This window comes from Copidosoma floridanum, unplaced genomic scaffold (assembly GCF_036245765.1).
Source record: "Copidosoma floridanum isolate Cflo_tuat_1 unplaced genomic scaffold, Cflo_Japanese_pri ptg000019l, whole genome shotgun sequence".
Classification (NCBI taxonomy): Eukaryota; Metazoa; Arthropoda; class Insecta; order Hymenoptera; family Encyrtidae; genus Copidosoma; species Copidosoma floridanum.
In genome coordinates, this window is record NW_028321896.1 from 2,932,805 (window position 1) to 2,951,541 (window position 18,737).

At 39.2% G+C, this 18,737-nt stretch overlaps 2 protein-coding genes across 2 annotated transcripts; both read left to right on the top strand.

The window, feature by feature from the left end:
• The first annotated feature begins 12,216 nt into the window (after positions 1–12,216).
• LOC106636885 (juvenile hormone esterase-like) lies at positions 12,217–14,608 on the top strand. Its single transcript, XM_014349433.2, has 9 exons — positions 12,217–12,408; positions 12,489–12,617; positions 12,686–12,842; positions 12,915–13,303; positions 13,376–13,532; positions 13,605–13,759; positions 13,837–13,984; positions 14,066–14,195; positions 14,275–14,608. The coding sequence occupies exons 1-9, from the start codon at positions 12,217–12,219 to the stop codon at positions 14,606–14,608; spliced, it is 1,791 nt and encodes a 596-aa protein (XP_014204919.2).
• A 954-nt stretch (positions 14,609–15,562) lies between these two features.
• Positions 15,563–17,987, top strand: LOC106636931 (uncharacterized). Its single transcript, XM_014349489.2, has 3 exons — positions 15,563–15,826; positions 15,965–16,426; positions 16,749–17,987. The coding sequence occupies exons 2-3, from the start codon at positions 15,995–15,997 to the stop codon at positions 17,985–17,987; spliced, it is 1,671 nt and encodes a 556-aa protein (XP_014204975.2). The 5' UTR covers positions 15,563–15,826; positions 15,965–15,994.
• Positions 17,988–18,737: the final 750 nt, after the last annotated feature.

The following is an 18,737-nucleotide window of genomic DNA, read 5'->3' on the forward strand; positions in this document are numbered from 1 at the left end:
TATCGCAAGCCTGGCTTGCTGTAAGAAAAATAAAATAAAATACTAAAATAATTTTTTTTTTTTTTTTTTAAACTGTAGTTATAGAGCTCAATGTATTTATATTAGGATATATTATTCGTCTTTACATACTAGTTTTCCAGTACCATCGTTATTCTTGGAGCTCAGAGTTTATTCAGTGGAGAGATTTCCATTGCCTTTAAATGACCAAAAAATACTCTGCCTTGTCCGAAGACTTTCTCCCCCCGAACCTCAATTATGATCTGTCCACAAGCATGGCCCGTGCAACCATACTATTACAATAAGAGACTTCTAATACTACATAGCTTAGCCACCATCAGCCAGTCAACCAATCGTTTGATAGTGGGTACAGGTTGAGAGCATCACGTGAAAAGGGCCATAGGGGTGGGGGGTGGGAGGCACTTTCCGAGTTTCGCGGTCGGAAATTACAATTCGAATTCCAACGGTCCGACAGCAGTGGGGTATAGCCTTCACTCGCCTACGTATCCTCTCTCTATCCCTCTGTCGCCGGCCACCACGGCCCATCGACCTTCCAAACGCGCGTGCGGAACATCCGCATTCTCGGATTGTAAACGTGGCTCGTCCGAGTCCAGGGGTCTCCCTTTCTCGCGCCTCGGATTCCATTTTAATTAATTTCCGCGGGAAATCGATACGCGGCTGCCGATCGCCGTGGAGTTAACTCCAAACACGCGCCCACCCGATTTTCAACCCCCAAATACTTGCGCGCTTTTTATCGATTACTTGTTGGACAACTACCACCGGATTCGTTCGAAATTTTAATTGCGGCTTATTAGTTTATATTTCAAGGTATCGAGATGTTATGACCGAATGAAACATTTTGTGTAGGTTTTAAAAAAAGTATAGTTTTCCAAGTACATTTAATGAGCATTTTCACTGCAAACGTGAGCCTCCCTTTCATGATCGGCTCAAAACGTCAAAACTTACCTATTCGTTGAAAAGATTAGATGCGAGTAGCGGTAGAGAAAGACGACTGAGTGCAGAAATATACTTGGAATCACTGAGACAGCATATCGTACAAATGTTATTTATAAAATCGCACAATAAATGGCAACTGCTTCATTAATCATATTAATTTTCATAAAGGGCTGTACATAAGATTTTTTCATTAAATGCGCTTGTGTTGTTATTTATATTCAATGTTACGAGTAATCTGTATTTTTTGTAAAAAACTTTGTCGCCAACCAATGGTAAGTTAAGTCGGTCCGAGTGCCTAAAATATACTCATCATTTTGGACGCTTTGCTACTTGTGCTATATTTTTTCATAAAAAGCAGTTTATTGAGCCTTTAAATTATAATTAAAAGTAACACTTGTGTTACAGCAATGGGTTTTAGCGCTGAAACACGTTATTGGTCAATTAACATGCATACTTTTTTTTTTTATCACATCTGCAGTTCGAGCACATCATATAAGTAGTTATTTCCCAAAACTGTCGAATCCTCGAGAGCCCAATTACAATATACATGTATAGCCAAAGACACTCGAGACGCATCTCTCCAGCTCTCCTCAAAACACGCGGCATTAGTCTGCACAGAGAGAGAGAGAGAGAGAGAGAGAGTAATTGCGAGGCAGTAAAGGCCAGCCCGACCTTTAAAGACGCAATTTTCCCGTCCCCTCGCAGATTCGAAAATGCCACGGGGAGACTCCCACGGAGAGAGAGAGGGAATTTCAGCGTCGCGCCCTTTACAAATAGTCGCCATTACGCTAACCTCGCGATTTACTTCACGGGAGGTGGGGGAGGACAAGGGGGTCGGGTGAAAGGCAAGAGTACCCTTCTAATTCCCCGAAATTACGCGTGCACGTGTACCTATCTTGAATGACTTATTTTGTGAACATCCAGTTTGGTGTTTTTATTTTTAAAAAATGGTTCAACGGATCATACGCTTAACGTCACAAAGCTATAAAATTAAGTAGAAACTTTTTTTATGATTTTTTATCTTTGCCGGTTTTTGGTATAATATGCATGAAAAAAAGAACCAATTTTCAATAATCTTTCGATGTTTGGTCAACTCTGCCCAGTAAATAAATCGCATCGTTGTTAAGGATTTTATCCTAATTGATTAAACAATGGACTCAACTAGAACTTCTGTTGATGTGAATAGAAAAATAAAGCAAGCAAGAGTCCAGATTCTAATAGTCCGAAGAAACACGCTAAAATGGCTGGGGGTAAGCCGTGAGTCAATGCAATTAGCATTTCGATTACGGTAAAGCACTTTTGGCCTCAAACCAGGAGCCAAAGAAAAAAACAAAATGCTCCCAAAATTAATCCCCGAGCAAACGAGGCACTGCGCACTACTTAGTTTATCTCCCTTGATAATTAACGCGACAAACAGCGTCAGCTTAAACCCCCGAAAAGAACGCGCACGAAAATAGAGGGAAATTCAACCAGAAAAAAAAAAAAAAAACTAGAGGGACACTCGTGCGCGCGTACCATTGAGCTTTTGCTGATGCAAAGCTTTGAATTTCGAAATCGGATTAAACGCTGTACACTCACTCGCGCACTTACATACATACATACACCCGCACAACAGGAGGGGTATAGAGAACAGCAGTGAGGTAAGGTTTATATACATACATATCTGTATAGCTCCGCTCGGAAGACTTAGGGCCGCTAAGTATGTCCGGGGCCGAACCGTGTCTTATCAGTGATAAGCGGTTCCCGATCCTCTCCCGCGAAGTGACGGGGCTACCACCGTGCCCCGGCATAACAATTACCCCATTATCCCCCTGCCCATTGTGTATATATACGCAGCGTTAAACATATACAACATATATATATACCTATGTGCATAAGTCGTCGGGCATTTGCCAGCCTATACACGGGGTGGCCCCGCTATTTCCTTCCACGCGCGGCTATTATCTCACTCGTCCCATCTCCCTTCCCCCCACCCCACCCCTCTATACATATATATCTCCATGTGTGCCTCTCAAGCCGTATCCGGCTCTTTTCTGTTTTTCTTTGTACCTCATTTACGTGTACCATTTTTTTCGACCTATTTACGCGGCTACGTAAAAAAAAAAAAAAAAAAAAAAAAAAAAAGACGTCGGGGGGGTTTTCTCGCACGGTGTATGCAAATGATATTACAGTCATGGACGTGGAGGGTCTGTTATTTGTTTTGTTTTTTTTTCCTCTTTCTTTCGTTTTTACAAAGAGCTATAATACGGCCGGATGAAACTGCACGTACGCCGAGGTGAAGCGGCTTGCTTTCGCGGAATTCACGAGCAGCGGGTCCACGTATCCGATGGACGAATTTACCTCTGGTAAATAAAAGATCTGTAGGACTGCACGTGACGCTCTGTGTCTCTTACGTCGGGTACTTGTACAGCGGAGGAGGGTAAGTGAATTTAAAACACTGAATGTAATTGTTCTTCAATGCGATAATCGTATAGCGTCTAGAAAAAAAGATTTTGACATTTTTGCAATATGGCTCTTTTTTCGTAAATTACACTCATCCGAAACATTTCTTCGTGTCTCTGGTGCCATTGGAATATTTCTTGGCTCCAAAGTCGCGAAGTAGGTGAGACGTGTTTATTTCGTATGAGGAACAGATTGGGGGTATGAGCTCGTCATGAAAAGAAAATATTTGCTCGGTCATATTTCGGGAGCATCGAGGGCAGTCTTTATCATTTTCATTTATATTTTTTGGACATACGTAATTGTTCCGTAGTATCGATATTTTTACACAATTGAGCAATTCCTTCAACTGGTTCTCACGTGACTGTGTGGAGTACATCATCCGAAGGAAAATATTTCCAATCACCATCGAAGACCCTCTTTTTACATAGTGATAGGCCTTCACCACAGCTTTCACTCGGCTTGGATCCAAAGTCCAAATCTTCCCCGACAGAATTGAAACCCCCAAGACTTTGGGGAAGCAGCACCTTCTCAGAAAACCAGTGGCTCTCGCACGTGCCACTACTATTCTCACTCGAATTCAGTTTCAACGCGTCCTTGGTCGATGGCGATGAGGCTCTTCGAAGGTACGAGGCCTAAAACAGCTCGCCAAGGCCTTAATTCGCTGGAATTAAGTGCGGAATTAGAAGTAGTCATGGGCTCCGACACGTCCCTTAGCCTCGGGGGGAGGGTCCGAAGTCGCGGAAGAGGGGTAAAACCGGGAGGAGGAGAGATAGAGTCGGACACAGTCGCGGAGGAGAGCAGAAACTTTACGAAAGCCTTGGTCCAAGTTTTACTTCGATCGGCGAAGGAGGGAGGACAGTGGCACGCAGAGATGGCAAAGACAAAAAGAGGGTGGAGAGAGAGAGAGAGAGAGATAAAAAAAAGAGAAGAAGAAGAAGCAGACAAGAGAAAGGTCGAAGCTAAAAGTTTTCCGGGAATCGGTTAAGAAGTACTCCGAACTCGATGGACTCGCGCTGAGAATACTGAAAACCTCTCCTCTCCAAACACCCGAGGTAACACCCTTCTACGGATGTAGGGGGAAAAAAAAAAAAACCAAGTTGGGAGGAAAAAAAGGGGGGAGAGAGGAATGCGTTTTTCCTCACGTGCGCTCCGGCCTATACGTTTTTTTAAATTAAAACTGACGTCCCGGATGGACGTGGATTGAAAGCGCACAAGTAAAGAAGAATGGAATCCACGACAACGACGCTCGACCAAAGTTATCGTTACGCAGATGTATCGGGTGAAAGTATAAATTAAACATCGCGAGTTCACAAAATCTATAAATTCGTATACATGTATATCCCGTTGCCTTTCAAAGTATACGTTTCGCAGTATGCTGATCGCGCACAACTGAGTTGTTGTAACTCGTTCGACCCCCGCCGTAATACAATTTCATGAATAATTTGACTCGAAAACTTATTTATGGGGAATCCGACCCGACGAACATATTAACTTTTTCAGAATCAAATTGAGGAGCTGGAAACGAAAAGGGCGCATAAGTTGAGAAACACGTAAAAGTATTGTCCAAGGAGTAAATTTTTCAAACTCACCATATCGATTTTTAAAAAATACTAGCTTGTATAGAATGAAAATCCACACCTTTTTTACATTTACAACTTTTTGAATCAAGTCGTACTTTTTTAAATAAGAAATAAAAACCGCATTTCTTGAAAACTCAAATTCAATCACTTTTAAAAACATAAATTGCTGTTTCTCAGTCAATTATGATCGAAATCGTTTGAAATTTAGTACGGGTACGTGAAATGCCTCAGCGCTGGCGATGAATTAATCAGATTTAGTTAAATTTTTTTTAATTAATTAATATTTAATTAGAAGTAGGTAGTGCACGGATTACGAAGGTTGTCAACTTCAATGAAATAAAGTGTGCGGGAAAGTTTCAGCTTGACAAAACTTTCAGCGACAAAGTTGTTCCTCAATATTCGAAGAAGTTTTCCTAAAAGTTTCAAATCGATTTATCAAAAAACAGCCGAGATAGAGAACTTTGTATAAATAGAACGTGCACAGCTGACAATAACTGAGCCACGGCGGTCGCCCAGCTCAACAACACCATCAGGTTAGGCCGTCTGCTGCATGCCGATGACAGCTTATTGCCTACCATCCGTGCACGTTGTTACAAAAAGTTCTCTATCTCGGCTGTTTTTTGATAAATCGATTTGAAACTTTTAGGAAAACTTCTTCGAATATTGAGGAACAACTTTGTCGCTGAAAGTTTTGTCAAGCTGAAACTTTCCCGCACACTTTATTTCATTGAAGTTGACAACCTTCGTAATCCGTGCACTACCTACTTCTAATTAAATATTAATTAATTAAAAAAAATTTAACTAAATCTGATTAATTCATCGCCAGCGCTGAGGCATTTCACGTACCCGTACTAAATTTCAAACGATTTCGATCATAATTGACTGAGAAACAGCAATTTATGTTTTTAAAAGTGATTGAATTTGAGTTTTCAAGAAATGCGGTTTTTATTTCTTATTTAAAAAAGTACGACTTGATTCAAAAAGTTGTAAATGTAAAAAAGGTGTGGATTTTCATTCTATACAAGCTAGTATTTTTTAAAAATCGATATGGTGAGTTTGAAAAATTTACTCCTTGGACAATACTTTTACGTGTTTCTCAACTTATGCGCCCTTTTCGTTTCCAGCTCCTCAATTACGTACTTTCTACTCCATTACGTACAGCCCAAGATTTTCACTCGGAAACTTTTCTTTTTTTTTTCCCCTCCCTCCCTCAGCCACAAGTTATTTTACGGTAGACACACCAAAATTCCCTCCGAACTTTGGCTGAAAAGAGATCCTACGTTTAACTGAAAAGAAAAATTTTAATTAGCTTCAATTCCCTCCCCCGAGAACCGCAAATGATTTTTTTCTACAATGTAACATCACCGTCGTATTTCGCACCGAGCACCAGTAAACCTCGGGACACGTGTCGGATTTCCCATATGAAAAGTCAAGCTGCCGAAAATCGACGCATTTTTGGCGCGAGGCTTCAAGTTCAGACAACCCCAGGGAGTTTTCAGTTAATTAGCGGAGCTGCACGGGTGGGGGGGGGAGCTCTGGTGAATGGAACCTAATTATAATTAATTTTTCATTGTCCACCGGCTTCTCTCTCTCTCTCGAGCGCTGACTCGTATAGTCTCCCTTGCGTACAATGCGCCTTTTCCTTCGCGACGCCCCAACGAAGTTTCGGCCAAAAGTTTCGACGGCGGCTCTCTTTTGCCGCAGCTCCGTCGTTTTTTGGCCCGCGAAACGCTAAACAACGTCTTGCAAATTTGCCTCTCGCTGCTGCTCGGCGCGAGAAAGTTTTGCTCAACCGCAGATGTAGCATAGGAGGAGCGCCAAATTTTGACGATTTGCATAATCGCTTCAACTCGATGCTGAGAAGCAGGATTTAGAGCGCTCATTTGGCCCAACCGACAAGAAGATCGAACCAGGGATTTGGTTACGTGGAGCATCTTCTCATTGGAAGAAAGGGAGGGAGTAGGGTAAGTATCGGTATCGGCATTGTAATATTGTTTTTGTTTTGTTTTCATTAGCCATTGGTAATTGAAAGGGACACGTTTGAGGTAGTAATTGACCGCTCGTCAAGTTCTATCGGACGTGAAAGGAGAAAGATTTTTCAGGAAAGCTCGATGGATTTGACACGAATCTCAGGTACATGTACCCGTCGTTCGAGTATTACTCCGAGAAGGAACAAAAGGAACAAGGAATTGGAGATGATACACCTACAAGGATTGAATAAACGAATAATAAGTTTAAAAAAAAAAAAAATTGGTTTTCCACGATGAGAGAGAACAAACTAGATGTTTTTGATCTCATTGGCAACTAATTCCATGACTGAGGGTATCTCGAGAATTCATGAAACAAATTTTCGTGCTGTTAGCCGGGATTTTCCGCAGACCGAAATTTCGGGCAAATGCATTAGGGCTCGGGATTATCATCAGCCCAGGGGAGTAATGTAAGGGACGAAAACTATGCTCTCCAACCGACGGAATCGGCGGGACTGCTACGCACTCGCTCGACCAAATGTGTGTATAACCTGACGATAGGAAGAATTTTGGGCGCTTAGCTTCGACCCGTTACTTGAGTTACGAAATGAACTGTGGAATCGGAAAATTTCGAGCTATGCTGATCCGATCGATGGATTCTGAATACCGAATCATCGTGATTTTCGCTGACAACTTCATCGTGTTAATTTAAACGGAGAACACGTGGATGGACTTTTTTCCCGGGCTATTGTAAAATAATTAAAATTACAATTGAAAGAAAAGTGTATACGGAGAAAAAAGTGTTAAGTAGATAGTAGTCAAGTTTCTTTTACATGCATGTTAAGTGCTGATATTAGTAAATTTTCAATTTTCGTGACCACACTTGGTAACCTCTCGCCGTCAGTATTATTCTCGAATCTCGTGAAGAAAATTGACTCCCAGACAAGTGAAATAGAATAATTTATGTAGTTTCTATTGTATCGAAATTAATGTTGATTATCATGTTTTTGCACCCAGTAAAGTGACGTGTACATTTTGATAGTTTATCCATAATTCTGGCCCAATGAGACTGATACGCCATAGCCAGTGAAAATTGTAAAAAATTCAAAATAATTTAACAGTTGTTCTTTTGATTTCATTTTCGTTAATGATTCATAGAGATAGTTAGTATTCAACTTAACGTCATGTCGTAGTTCAACGGCAGCCTGAACTTTTTCCCCACGAATGACAATAATAATGACTATGGCCATTTTTATAACTTAATTGGTCCACCAGAGTCACCCAGCCTTTTGAGTCACAAGCATTTTGTTAAGCGACATTATTTTAGCGGAAATGACGAGCACGCATAAAGGAGGGCGTAATAAGCAACGGCAGCGGGGAGGACTGGCCAAAACAGACAGAGCCGCTCTCGAGGTATATGTTTGCATTATAGTTTTGAGCTAGTGTACACACGCACGTTGTACGTCGTATGTATATGTACGTATATAAACACGCCATAAACACGGAAGTAACAGTAGGGAGGGTAGGAAAACCCGTCGGTGGTGGCGTGCGATTCCTCGCGAGACCCGTCGTGAATGAAGTTCGCGTGCACGAGCGGCTAATTACAACATTGCAGCGAAGCGAGCGCCGCATAACTCGCGCGCGCTCCTCGGATTCCCGCTGCGTCTGTATAGAAATGGAATGTAAGGGGCTGTTGTTAATGTTTTCTTGTTTTTTTTCTTCTTTTTTTTTTTTTTTTTTTTTTTTTCTTTTAGCTGGTTCCATGAAGGAAGAGGCCTTGTTTCAAAATAGCTACTAAAGTTAATTGTTGAATCTATTTAAAAAATGATCGATGAAGTACGAAAGCGGAGTATTATTTTTTGTGTTGGGAAAAAGAAAGCTTTGTCCTCCCTCCTCCGTACTGTATACGCTTGGATTTTGTCGATTACTGATGGATACGCAGTTTAATACTTTTTTTTCTTTTACATTTTATCATCATTTAGTACATCTTGTTTTACACACAGGGTCATGATGAACAATTTGAAAGTTATTTTTCGGACAAAAGTACATTCAGGGCACGCGCGAAAACTCTTGTTAAGCGATTGCACATATTTATAAAGTGAGGAAACTCTTTTTACATTAAGACTAAATGAAGCAAGTTGTTCTGTTTTTTTTATTTAAGTTGTTTAATTAATATTATCAAATGTGAACCTAAAATATGATAAATTGACAATTTTTCACACATGAAATATATTTAAGTGCTGTTTTTCTAGTTTTTACACTATTGTAATCGACAAGTGAATTCTTGTAATAGCTCTTCTACTTTAAGTAAAGTTAAACCCTGCAAAGCTCATGCATTGTACATCGTAAATGTTTATCTGCTTTAAGAGATAACATTTTTGACACATGATTATGAAAAAAAAAAAAAAACCTCTACAACAAATATAATTGAAACACCAAAAACAAAAAATTTCGATTCAATTATTCAGTCGTGGCAAGAACTTGGTGTCCAAAAGCGTAAAGTTCCATTCTTATGATTATCATCGCCAGAGCTACAACAGAGCAGCTCTTAATATCCTCTAATTACCCGACGCTATACTGTTTCTCCGCAGCTCGAAACAACTTTATACCAATCGGTTGCCTAAACAGTCCCCAGCCACTTTGTCCCGACCCAAGTATAATTATCTCGACTAATTGAGTACCGCTGCGACAATTTGCCCGTAACTCTGGGGTCGACTAAAACACTCCTATTGCACACACATCATGTGCAGGATCCAAAGCTTTGACAGTTTTATGTACAAAGTGCCGACGAATTTTTTCACATCCATGCCAGCTGCGCCTGAATTACATCATGTTGAATGTATTCGGGTATACAAGACAACCTGCAAGACGTTTTTTTAGCACATCTCAACTGAAACCCTAGTTGGGCGACGCAACTGGTTTTTCATCGATCAGTGTGATAACAAAGAAAACAGAAAACTTATTTTTATTAAAATTGAGTTGACAAGAAACAAACCTTCCAAAAGATACAGCCATGTAAATTTGCGACTCCTATCGCTACGCTAATCTTATCTCACGGCGATAGCAGCTGTAGCTTAATATCACTGTTTGTTTTGCAATATTGATCCAATTAGGTACACCAAAAATTGTTGAAAAAAAAACTTACCCTTGGCAGATTTTACTTTACGATTATTGATCGAACGTCGATAATGGGCCGTTTTTTATTTACCAATGGTTCTTTGAACCCCATAAATTTTTTTCGCAGTATTTTTGACTCTCTTGATTTGAGGATTCGTTTCTGTACAAAATATTTTTTTTTTAATCATCTAGACTTGAGGAAACTTGATATAATAAATATTTTAATACATATACCCATTGTCTAACTGACACCATATCGAAATGATTGAAGGCATTGGGCTCTGACAATCCATGCCGAGTTATTTACAAGATGCAGGAAGGAATGTAAAAGTTTGTTAATTGTACATGTGTGAACAGAAAAAATATTGTGCATAAAGTCATTGGAAATGATTTTGTTAATGTGTATAAAGTGTTGTCCCATAGTGCGGTATGAAAGTGGATGGAGAAATGTTAAATATTTGTAAATCAAGTCCTTATCCGGACCAATAGACATAAGGCATGGGTATAAATAGTATGAGCAATCATTTGATGCAAATCAGTTAGCGATAATTAAACAACATGGCCCAGGGTAGCGGTAAACAGTAAATAATTTGGAACTTTCCTCCAACTTAATCAGAGGTCTTAAGCTAAAGTTCGAGATGATTGCCAAAATGAATTTCGCCGGTCGGCTAAAGATAATTCTTCAACAACATGATTAAGTTTTGTTTTAATCTTTTTTTTTTTTAGTTAACAAAACGAGCAGATTTGTAAGTAAAGGGATTTAAATACATTTTTGGTCATTTTCAATCAAATCAGTTATTCTCGTTTACTAAAACAATCGAAGAACTATAATTTAGCTCAAAATTCCAAAAGAATGAAGATACACAACAATGAAACCCAATTATAATCAATAGCTTTTCATATTCACTTATTATAAAATTTTATAATTATATTTTGATAATTACGTAGGACAGAAAAATAAACTGCCTCAAATGTTCCACTAATATGCATATGACTTTGAAGGCCGCAAGTAGTACAGATAGATTTAATTGAATGTAGACGAATTTTTGACGGATACCGGTAATAATATTTAGCTGCATTCAATCCATTCATTACATATTTACACCTTTAAATACGAAACTGCTTTAAGTAAATCGAAAAAAAAACGATTGTGATTAGTTGGTACGATGGGTATGGCCAGATATGATATTGGTAGGTAGTAACAGATTTGCAAATGTACCATTAGCTATTGGTACGACGCGCGAAGCGCTTAGGTTTGTAAATCAATGTACGTATGAAAAAAATTAATTTAAGAAATAAAGTTTTGAAAAAATCTGACCTTACCCAGTGCCCAACGCTAACGATTAAATGGAGTAATAATAAGGCTAGATTCAGGCTGGGATAAAATTCACTGAACCTATTAAATTGATCTTTATCCAAGATTTGATAACGGGTGCCAAAAATGACACCAACATAATTATCTATGAGAAAAACTGTAGCTGTACTTAACAGGTTGAAATTGGCAAAGCTGATAAAAATTTGATACTTTATAACAGTTTTGATGGAGAGAAAAATATTGGATGTTTATGCAATATAGTGTGATAATGTGATAATAAAAATATCGAAAACTTTTACGTACTGAGTATTGCAAGTATTATCGTTGACAATATCCATTTTTACACAAGTTTAAGTACTTTAATGTCACTTTTTTTACAAATGCTCTCAAACGAACGATATAGTGTTTAACAGGATTTTTCCTATTATTGATCTACAGGTCTTATAATACGTTACTACAAGAGCTATGTATTTCGTAAAGTAATTTGAAAAAGAATCGAATTTCCAGTTTAAATTTGATTCGCTATGTAATCTCTTGTTGGTAAAATTCTGTGACCTTTGAAAAACAACACAAAAACTTGTAAGTGAATTAATGAAAACAGGAGATAATGCATAATCAACATTGATAAATTTGGGAGCATGTTCAAATAAAAGAAAGTTGATATTTAATACTCGAATGAGAATAAAATCACCAGTGTTACGGTGAACAGTTAATATAATTGGTCACAAGCCGACAGTTGCTTGAAAAATTCATAAAAAGTAATCGAGTCAAGAAACTTTGTTTTCGAATGAAGTTTCTATTATAATTCCGATAAATAAGTGTAAAAAAATAAATAACCATCATGATACTTTCATACATCTTAGTTTCACTTTTTGTATTTACTATTAATGTCAATGCCAAATCTCGTCTGGTACACACGGAGGATGGCCTCATCTTCGGAGAGTCATCATACACTGCCATAAAATCAGTACCATATCTATCGTTCAGAGGAATCCCATACGCTGAACCTCCAGTCGATGACTTGAGATTTCAGGTATAACAAATTTATGTGGCCCATCATTTTTTTCCATATTTTTTGATAAGTACGAAAGACGATAAATAAAAATTTTCCAGGCTCCTCAACCAAAACAACCGTGGAGAAAAATATTGTACGCATTTTCGGACAAAGACCAATGCATCCAGTCAAACGAGAACAACATCTCCGGTTCCGAGGACTGCCTCTACCTCAACGTTTACACACCTGTAACATATTCATATTCGCTGACACGTATTTGCATGTACCTGTGTTTCAAATAACAATTATTTTGTAGAATCAAGCTTTTGAGACGAGCTTAAAACCGGTCATAGTTTGGATACATGGTGGAGTTTTCGCCCGAGGTAACGCAAGCAAAGCCCTTTACGGGCCAGATTTCCTCATCGAAGCAGATGTCGTTGTCGTTACCATACAATACCGGCTGGGAGCATTAGGTATGGTATTGGTTGGAAAAAAAAAAAAAAAAAAAAATTTTCATTAACAATCAACACTTTGCTTTTTGTCAGGCTTCATGAACATCAATCACCCAAGCGTTTCCGGAAACAATGGCCTCAAAGATCAAAACTTGGCTTTAAAATGGGTCCAGAAGAACATCCATCACTTTGGAGGTGACCCGAACAAAGTAACGCTCATGGGCCAACAAGCGGGAGGAGTGGCGGTCGATCTCCACAAGATATCGAACATGTCCACTGGACTGTTCCAGCAAACAATTTCGTTGAGCGCATCTCCTCTTTGCAAATACTGGGGTTTCCAAAATCGCGCCGAGGCCCGCACGCAAGCTTTCTTACTGGGTAAACTGCTTGGCATCGAAGCAGACGACGAGGAGGAATTGATAGGGTTTTTGAAGAACGTTGCTGCTTACGAAATTGTCAAAAAAGCCAGTAAATTACCACTGGTAATATTTTTTTGCCCTTAATTCTTATAACCGTTTCTTTTCGAAAAATATGATCGAATATTCGGTACGTAGATTCCCTTCAGACCGACGTTGGAGAAAGCCGATGTTGCTGTGGACGAACCAAAGTTTATAACAGAGTGTGCGCCAAAACTGTACCATGAAGGGCACTACAACAAAGGCCCCCACATGATGGGTTTCACGCCCAATGACATATTACTTCTGGTTCAATGTAAGTAAATTAATCATGCAATGATAAACGGTGCCATATATATCAATAAATAAAATTTATTGTTTACCACAGCGTCGGACGATTTGATGCAGTACCACAAAGAGGCTGTGAAATCGATAAACAACAATGACATGCTGAATTCTATTTCGTTCGTCCCGAAGGTAATAACCGCACCTCTTGAAAAAACCATAGGATTGGAAAAAATGGCTTTCAACAAATTGATTGAGGTGTGTGGGTCAAAAGAGAAAATTTAATAAAATTGTGATCGTTGAATGAGACATGAATATAAAATTTGTTTTATCAGGAATTGTCGGACATTTATTTCGTAACGGGAATCGACATGAAGCAAAAGTTGCTCAACGAACACAATGACGCGCCGATTTACTATTATCGTTATCTGTTCAAATCGTCACAATACAGCGACAAATCTGGAGACTGGAAGAATTGGAATGGTAAACATGCATAAACGTATCTCGTTTAAGTATAAATTCATAAATTGTTTATTTGAAATCCTACTGTTAATTTTATTTCAGAAATCGCATATGAAGATATATTGAACCACATTTTCTACAAACTTAATGTGGAAATTGAACTCAATAACCCGAAGATCACAATCATGCGGGAAAAACTTGTGAAATTGTTCACGAACTTTGCCAAATACGGGTAAGTGGTTTCGCAGATATTTATAAGTCAAACTTCTCTGTGGACCATTATTATAACGGACATAATTTCCAAAAAATAGCAATCCCACGCCAATTGGTGAGAGAGACATGTTCTTGGGGATCACATGGCCTGACTCTGGTAGCGAGGGAGTCCACTTGGACATCAATGACGACACGACTCTTACTCTAGGCGATCGTCCAATAAACGAACTCGTCGAAGTGTACCAAAAATTGTGTTTTGATGACTTTCTTTACAGCGACTGCAAGTCCAGCGTGCTGAGCGACATATTCAAGTACATAACAAGTATCCCTGGGAGAACTATCTCAACGATTTCGAATGTCAAAGACAAATTCAAGGAAAAAATAACAAACACTATTTCAAGCGCTATAAAAAAAATTCCAGTGATCGGATAGTGAGGCATTGAATATATTGTTTGTGCTATTATACACTCAACGTTTTTCATATTATCGTCTATATAGTATGAAACACTATTTTTTCCTCTACATGTACCATCTTTACTGTTATACCATTTAATGTATCATAGTTACTATTTTTCTTTATTATTATAACAATAAATGTGAAGATAAAAATATAATGTGTGCGTATGAATGAAAAATTTATTCTGAAAATTGTCATTTTATCATATCAAAGTATGTTCTAAGGCGAAAACCGCAACCCCGAGCTGATAATAGATTTTTTACGTGGTGCCTATCTTCTCCAGGGCCTATATGTCCCGTATGGATGGGCACCAATAGCCAATGCTGTTTTTCCTACCAAGGCTGCAACAAATGTCTCAAGTTAAAAAAAAAAAAACAACGTCCATGGTAGAAAAAAAATATTTCACCACCTATTTCGCATAGATACCATTGCTCATTAAACGGGACTTTTTTTAAATTCATTTGTTGCTCGAAAATTTTGGCCTAACAGTATCCAATGAGCGCTTGTTTTTCTCCTCTTGAGATTTCTTTTGCAACTGAGGCAAGGTAAAATGAAAACTGCAAAAAAACGCTTAAAAAAATTATAACTGAAAGTAAACCATTGAAAGAGGCCCATTAGGTGATGGTTGTGGGTAAAGGCCCTCAGAATGTAACATAAAGTGCACAGACCGTAATATATTTTCATGCACCAGTTATTTCAGTTTGTGGAAAAAACGTCGTTCTTCGACCCACAGAAGCCGAGATATCAAAGATTTTTCGATCTCAAATAGTTTTAAGTGCACGAGATCGGTTTGCTTACGTGCGACCAGAGTGGAAACCAACAGCACGAGTGACCGTTCAAAATTATCTGTCTTTATCTAACTTACGGGCTTTGGCGTTTAAACTTATACTACATATCGTATTATATTATATCCTAGCACTACCTGTGGATCGCCCTGCTTCCAAAAAGATATCCCTGTCTGTCAAAGTGTTTTTGTTACATTTATCGGATTCCTCGTCGCAATTCAAGATAAGAGAACAATTAAACAATTTGCTCGCAGTACCCATCTACATGTTCCTGAACAAAGAAAGACTTGGGAATTTCAATAAACATATTTTTCATGATGTGTACTTTATTCGTTGGTCATCGAGTTTCTCGAAGATATAGCAGCGTTTTTACGGCGTATACTAAACTCTTTCCCTGAAGCACGTTCAGTAAGTTTATGGATGACTATGAAAATTTAAAGTAAAAAGATGAATACTCTATCATTCGCATACTTGATGCAGAAAATGAAATAATTTTTTACATTTACTTGCTTTTACTTTAAAATTAAGAATCACTAACTTTTTCAGCACACATGACTCTTTGTCAAGCAAAACAAAATGACTGAAATTGATTTTTATGATGACAACGGTGATGTGAATCGTCAATGTTGCGTATCAATGATGAACGATGAAAATTACACTACTCAGTTTCTTCAGATTGAAGATTACAATGTAGCCAATGAGGAAATCAATCAATGGCTTGATTGTGCACCAACAGCTCCAATCGACAAAGGATTCGTTAAATTGTTTTTACAAGTCGATGTTAAGATGAATAGTACTATGGTGAACATGACTAATCTGCTTTACAGAGCTATTGAGCTTGAAAATGAGGAAAATGTTCAAATGCTCTTGGATTATGGGGTGAAAATAGACATAAAAGATATTTTTGGCAAGACTCCCTTGCATTGTACTGCTAGTCCAGGATGTCAGGATAGAAGAAAAATGTCAAGAATAGCAAAGTTACTTTTGGACAAATCATCTGATCCCAAGGTAATTACAAAATTGTTTGAAAAAGTCAGGCTGATAAAGAAACCTGCCATCAGTTCCACATAAAGTAAAATTTGATTGAGAGGAACAATGTGGTGAGACGTGGGATGTATACTCTTTACAGTGAGAACTTGACGTGTTGTTTATAGATACATGTTGATCAAAAGTCCATGATGTTTTTGAAAATTAGTAAAGAGAAAAAAGTACGAAAATGTTAAACAGTAATGACTGTCCGGTTATTTTCCACGTTTCTTTGAGAAAATTGTACATGCAAGTGGTCCAGAGGATGCACTTTGAATGAAAAAAAAATCTGTTTGTCTTTCAGTCCTTGTTGAACGAGTGCACGAACGCGGGAGAAACGGCCCTTCACTGGGCAGTGACGAGTAACAAGAAGGAACTGATCAAGTTGTACCTGCAATACGGGGCAAACGTCAACGCCAAAAGAAGAGACGGAAAGACTTCCTTGTACATATCGGTGGAGCACAAAAACGTCGATGCAGCCGCGTTGTTGTTGAAAAATCAAGCCAAAGTGAACGAGCGAACGATATGCGGGACAACGGCCCTGCACGAAGCTGTGAAGCAAAAGGCCGAAAGGATGGCGAGATTGCTGTTGAACCACGGCGCCAAGGCAAACGCAAGGGACGTGGACGGGAAAACGCCGCTTCACTTGGCAGCCGAACTGAATTACCTGGATGAAGCGACGATGGACAAGATAGTGAAGTTGCTCTTGAACAACGGGGCCGAGGTCAACGACCGCGCAAACTCGGGGGAAACTGCCTTCCACTGCGCCATAGTCGACGGCAACGAAAGGCTCGTGAGGCTGTTCCTGGATCACGGGGCTCGGGTCAACTCGACGGACTTTGACGGGAAGAGCTGCCTACACTTTGCCATCCGGCACAGCAACAGGAGCATCGTGAAGCTGTTGTTGGACAGAGGAGCCGATATCGGGGCCAGGACCGACGAGGGTCTGACCGCGCTTCACGTGGCCGTGGTCGTCGAGGATGAGAACATGGTGAAGGTGCTGCTCGAGTACGAGGCGGATGTCAACGCGACCGACGAGAACGGCAGGACGCCTCTGTCCCTGGCCTTCGAGGTGGCCCACATGAGGAGCATATACAACCCTTGGAACGGCTTCTACCCGATAAACTCCCAAGCCGGCTGCGACGACAACATCTTCGAGCTCCTGATTAAGCACATAGCTATGCTGGGCCAGGTGTGCGAGGAGAACTTTCGGGTGATGAGCGGCAACGAGAAGCTGACGGTGTTTTACAGGCGCTGCCAAACGGAAATGGGCAGGATGAGGGAGGCCAAGGTGTGCGACAACATATCGATGCACGGGGTGCTCACGCGGGACATAAACACCGGGCTCGTGGGTTACGCGAGGAATGAGAATTTGTCGAGGGTGTTCGAGTCGGGCGTGTGCGAGCTCGACTTTCCCATTTACTATCGCGTTTTGCGCGACAGGTTTTACAAGGCCGATCACAGGAGGAGGATGCTCGAGCCGTCGGCGGTGAATTTGACCTCCGTGAACTGGGCACCCGTAATTAACAAATTAATTGATTGAATTGAGCAAAAAAATTGTGCTTCTTTTGCGCGTTCTAAATATGTTTGTAGTTTAATTGTGCGTCATTTAGTTTTTATTTTATTATGAAAAATTGTTTCGGGTGCTACTCAAAATTAAAATTCAATTTACACAAAAACTAATTGAGCTACATTCATTTTTTGGACGCCAATCGATTGCGCGTTAAATGTGGCTTGAGACTAAATACTTACTGCATCAATTGGGCTTATATTTATTATGAAAATTATAAAATATCGTATTTCTATTATTTGCATATAGTCATATATTTTGTATGGGCTGCGCAGGGTGCCCAACTTGCAGACTTGCACCCATTTTCAAACTGTCTGCTCAGCTATATTAGCGCGAAATTTAAACATACTAAAACCACAAATATCTACATAACCGATGCTCTTACTTTAATCTCCCACGACAATACAAGGAAAAATTTTTCTAAAGCAATATGGTGATCCATTGTCAAATTGTTAAATTGAAAGTTTAGAAAGCTGTAAATCCTGTCACAGAAAACGGATCACAATGTAATCAATTGGAATCGGTAATTATGAACATTTTATTCTCAATAAAGCCAAATTTTAACCAGTTTTAACCTTTTTTTTTTTAGTTAACATGAGCCCACTTTTTATTCTTCGTAATTTCGTAAATTTCCAAGATAGATATTTTGAATAACATGCATTTGATTACGCCGATTTTTTAATAAATTAAAAAAAAAAAAACCCATTGTAGGCCCAGCAGAAG